Source organism: Lactuca saligna, chromosome 1 (assembly GCF_052625555.1).
Source record: "Lactuca saligna cultivar CGN05327 chromosome 1, ASM5262555v1, whole genome shotgun sequence".
Classification (NCBI taxonomy): domain Eukaryota; kingdom Viridiplantae; phylum Streptophyta; class Magnoliopsida; order Asterales; family Asteraceae; genus Lactuca; species Lactuca saligna.
The window spans coordinates 26087793-26093064 of NC_136417.1; the positions used below are offsets into that span (position 1 = coordinate 26087793).

At 39.8% G+C, this 5272-nt stretch overlaps 1 protein-coding gene across 1 annotated transcript; it reads left to right on the plus strand.

Annotated features, from left to right (window-relative positions):
• The first annotated feature begins 804 nt into the window (after positions 1–804).
• HA9 (H[+]-ATPase 9) lies at positions 805–4680 on the plus strand. The gene is made up of 8 exons (XM_078978172.1): positions 805–931; positions 1142–1261; positions 1360–1911; positions 1997–2671; positions 2738–3562; positions 3643–3816; positions 3889–4253; positions 4339–4680. The coding sequence occupies exons 1-8, from the start codon at positions 875–877 to the stop codon at positions 4433–4435; spliced, it is 2865 nt and encodes a 954-aa protein (XP_078834298.1). The 5' UTR covers positions 805–874; the 3' UTR covers positions 4436–4680.
• Positions 4681–5272: the final 592 nt, after the last annotated feature.

Here is a 5272-nt window from a genome sequence, read left to right on the forward strand (position 1 = left end):
ACAACAAACTCGTATAATAAGAATGGAGTGCAAGAAAAAAAAAAGTTTAAAAGATCAAACCTAAAATTTTGACTAATCCATAGGGAGAATTTAAGTAATTTTCTTCATTTTATTATTTTTGTTTAGAATAAATTTAAATTTTTATGATAAATATTAGTCAATTGATATGAAGTAGCTAACATATGATAAACTCAAAAAATGTATAATATAGCAATTCTCAATAAACAAATTGACTAATGACTACGACGATATAAAGTAGCTAACAGATGATAAACTAAAAAATATATAAAATAGCAATTGTCAATAAACAATAAACAATAAACAAATGATAAACTGAAATTTAAATTAATGTTCATGAAAAATAAAGTAAAATCGACTGTTCTGCAATTATACCATTGTTATTTAAGAGTTATCAACTTATCAAGTATGAAATTGGTTTTTAAATTGGAAATTATATTTGGATTCTGACTATTCTCCAAATCGAAGGGAATGTTTAGAAGGAAAGTTGCATAATTTATGTTTAAAACACGTGGCATACATCACGTGCAATAAGTTGAATATATCCAACGTTGGACAGAGTACATGTTTTTATGCATAGTTTACAAATCAATGGTAAACGATTGAGCTAAAAAACAGAGGTTCCTCATACAAAAACAAATGTACGTACCATATATAGCCGCATAAAAAGCTCCAACTTCCTTCCCGAGTTTCACTCTCATTCTTTCTTCTTCACACTTTCTCTCTCCAGCCTTCGTTCTTATAGTCCCTCCCTTCCCTCCTTGCACTTCACATTTATATTCACATTCCATTGCTCATGCGCTTACACATCTAACAAACATCGATCACTGGCACACACAGCTTACGGCAATCAACAATGGCAGGGGGTCAGACAATGAGCTGGGAGGATCTCAAGAAGGAGAACGTCGATCTTGTATGATCTCCCTCTTCTCTAATCTTTACATTACGAACGATACCCGAACCCTAGATGTTCAATTGATCGCGATTCGATTCTATTACGATTTACGAATTTCAATCTACGATTCAGGATAATCGTAGTTTTGTGATTTTATCTGGTTACGTTTTGCATGACGATTGATTGATCTGATGGTTTACATTTTTACAATGTCGTTGATTTCTGCAGGAGACTGTTCCCATCGAAGAGGTTTTCGAAACACTGAAATGCAGCAGAGAGGGATTATCGAGTGAAGAAGGGAATAAGAGGCTTCAAATCTTTGGCCCGAACAAGCTTGAAGAGAAGAAGGTAAATAAATCGCTACAATTTAATTTTAATCTCCAATACTATTTTATCATACTCATTGAACTGATCGTTTTTTTTTATCACGATATTAATTGAAACAGGAAAGCAAATTCCTCAAGTTCTTAGGGTTCATGTGGAATCCTTTGTCATGGGTCATGGAGGCTGCAGCTATCATGGCAATTGTCTTGGCCAACGGAGGGGGAAAGCCCCCAGATTGGCAAGATTTCGTTGGAATCACAACATTGCTTCTCATCAACTCCACAATCAGTTTCATCGAGGAAAACAATGCAGGCAACGCTGCAGCAGCTCTAATGGCAGGTCTTGCTCCCAAGGCGAAGGTGATAAGGAATGGAAAATGGGATGAAGAAGAAGCCGCCATTCTTGTACCTGGTGACATCATTAGCGTTAAGCTTGGTGACATCATCCCAGCCGATGCTCGTCTCCTTGAAGGAGATCCTTTAAAAATCGATCAATCTGCGTTGACTGGTGAATCATTACCAGTCACCAAGCATCCAGGTGACAGCGTCTACTCCGGTTCAACCTGCAAACAGGGTGAGATTGAAGCTGTTGTTATTGCCACCGGAGTTCACACCTTCTTCGGAAAGGCCGCTCACTTAGTCGATAGCACAAATCAAGTCGGCCATTTCCAAAAGGTAAAACTTATTATCCCTAATTTTGACTCATTCACCAATTCACCATAACCTTTTTTTTTAACAATTTCTTGGTATTGATTATTAGGTTTTGACCGCCATTGGTAACTTCTGCATCTGCACAATTGCAATTGGTCTCGTAATCGAAATAGTGGTGATGTACCCAATCCAGAAACGAACTTACAGAAATGGAATCGACAACTTGTTGGTCCTTCTCATCGGAGGAATCCCAATTGCGATGCCAACAGTTTTGTCAGTCACCATGGCCATCGGATCCCACAAGTTGTCGGAGCAAGGCGCTATCACCAAGAGAATGACTGCCATTGAAGAGCTGGCAGGGATGGATGTTCTCTGCAGTGACAAAACCGGAACTCTCACTTTGAATAAACTCACAGTCGACAAAACCCTAATTGAGGTCTTCGCAAAGGATTGTGACAAGGATACAGTGATTCTAATGGGTGCAAGAGCTTCAAGAGTCGAGAATCAAGATGCAATCGATGCTTGTATCGTGAACATGCTTGGAGATGCTAAGGAAGCACGTGCAGGGATCACTGAGATTCATTTCCTTCCATTCAATCCAGTTGATAAACGAACAGCAATCACATACATCGATCAAAACGGAAACTGGCACAGAGCCAGCAAAGGTGCACCTGAGCAGATTGTCGAGCTCTGCAACCTAAAAGACGATGAAAGCAAAAAAGTCTTCAACATCATCGATAAATTCGCCGAACGTGGTCTACGTTCTCTTGCCGTTTCCCAACAGGTGAGTTTCTTTCTATTTTTCTTTGAAATACTCATAAATTAACGATCTGGATTTTGTTTTTTACAGACCGTACCGGAGAAAACGAAAGAGAGCCCCGGCGGACCATGGGTGTTTGTCGGTCTATTGCCGCTATTTGACCCACCGAGGCACGACAGTGCTGAAACCATCCGCCGTGCCCTCCACCTTGGTGTCAATGTGAAGATGATCACCGGCGATCAGTTAGCCATCGGAAAGGAAACCGGGCGGAGACTTGGAATGGGAACCAACATGTACCCCTCTTCCTCCCTCCTCGGCCAACACAAAGATGCTTCCATGGCTACTATCGCAGTCGAAGAGCTAATCGAGAAGGCCGACGGTTTTGCTGGAGTCTTCCCTGAACATAAGTACGAGATTGTGAAGAAGCTACAAGAGAGGGAACACATCGTCGGGATGACCGGAGACGGTGTGAACGATGCACCTGCCCTAAAACGTGCCGACATCGGTATCGCAGTGGCTGACGCAACCGACGCCGCTCGTGGTGCATCCGACATCGTTTTGACCGAGCCAGGGTTGAGTGTGATTGTGAGCGCGGTGTTGACCAGTCGAGCCATCTTCCAGAGAATGAAAAACTACACAATCTACGCAGTCTCCATCACCATCCGTATCGTTCTAGGTTTCATGCTCATCGCTCTTATCTGGCGTTTTGATTTCTCACCTTTCATGGTTCTCATCATCGCCATCCTCAACGACGGAACCATCATGACCATTTCCAAGGACAAAGTCAAACCCTCCCCGTTGCCGGATTCATGGAAATTGAAAGAAATCTTCGCCACCGGAGTTGTTCTCGGAACCTACATGGCTGTCATGACTGTAATTTTCTTCTGGCTAGCAAAGGAATCCGACTTCTTCACTGTAAGTTACATCAACCAAACCCTAACTAACTATTTACATCGTCATTGTTCAATTCTAATTAACTAACGTGGGCGTTTCAGGAGAAATTTGGTGTTCATCCGATCAAAGATAACGAATTCGAGCTTATGTCAGCGCTTTACCTCCAAGTTAGTATCATCAGCCAAGCACTCATCTTCGTCACCAGATCAAGGAGCTGGTCTTTCGTTGAACGTCCCGGGTTTTTACTACTCATTGCCTTTTTCATAGCTCAAATGGTGAGAGTTAATTTGAGATTTTAAATAATTTAAAAAACTCGATCTAATCAACTTCATTTAAAATTAATATAGATTGCTACACTCATCGCGGTTTACGCTAAGTGGGATTTCGCAAGAGTGAGTGGAGTCGGATGGGGATGGGGTGGTGTGATTTGGTTATACAGCATCGTCACTTACTTTCCTTTGGATATTTTGAAATTTATCATTCGATTTGCCTTGAGCGGCAAGGCATGGAACAACATGATCCAAAACAAGACTGCTTTCACCTCCAAGAAGGATTACGGACGCGGCGAAAGGGAAGCACAATGGGCCACAGATCAACGCACAATGCACGGTCTCCAAGCACCCGACGCCACCGAGGTTCTAAAAGGCAAGAGCGACTATAGAGAGTTGTCGGAGCTTGCAGAACAAGCAAAGAGGCGAGCTGAGGTGGCCAGGTAAATATAAGATAAAAGACTAACTTTTTTTTTTTTTTACTACTGTCTTAAAATGTATATGATGCATGTGTATCGATAATGACAGGTTGAGGGAGCTTCATACACTAAAGGGACATGTTGAATCGGTTGTGAAGCTGAAGGGACTTGATATCGAGACAATTCAACAACACTACACGGTTTAAGGGGATGGGAATACAGTTTTGGACAAGATAAATAAGAATTAGGAAAACATGATTTTGCAGGAGGTCTGTTTATCGTGGCGGATCGCTATTGAGATGTGCGAATAAGCCAGTAGACGAGAACGGGCTATACCCGATTCGTAGTTGGCAGAACAATGATGTATTCAATTTCATGTTCTTTTTTTGATTATTACATTGTATTTGAATATTCGATCTCAATTAATTATTTTCATTGAATTTCCGTATTATTGATTATGTTATGATCCAAGTTGGAATCAAAACTCAACTATTAAAAAGTATGAAAGGCTTGAAAAAAAGGATAACAACCAACTCAAAATCTAATCCTTATTTGAGCATTTGCAATACAAAAAAGACTTTCTATAAAATTTTGGCGAACTTCTTATTGAGTTTCATTTTCTTTTTTTTCTTTTTTTTTTCCTTTCCATTTTCAGTTAACGTTTCCCTTAACAATATTTCATTTTTAACCTGTTAACAATATTTCCTTTTTAATCTGTCATCTATGAACATTATTACCGATTTATTGAGAAAATGTTTACAAACTCAATGCATCAAATCAATGAATGTTTCTAGAGCATTTGTTAGTTCAAATGACATAACAAGAGTTATGGAGTGTTATACGGTTATATAAGTTAGGGTTTTAATTTTTAGCTCCTTGTATCCATATAAATGCATAAATGTTGCAACTTTACGGCTTTAGACGTTTATTAGGTTAAGATCTAAAGTTTGGACGAAAGGTCTTTAAGAATTAAGACTTTTATAAAGAATTTGATCTTCTGAAGGGTATATTGGGCGTAACCCTGAGTATGTTAAGCGTACTGG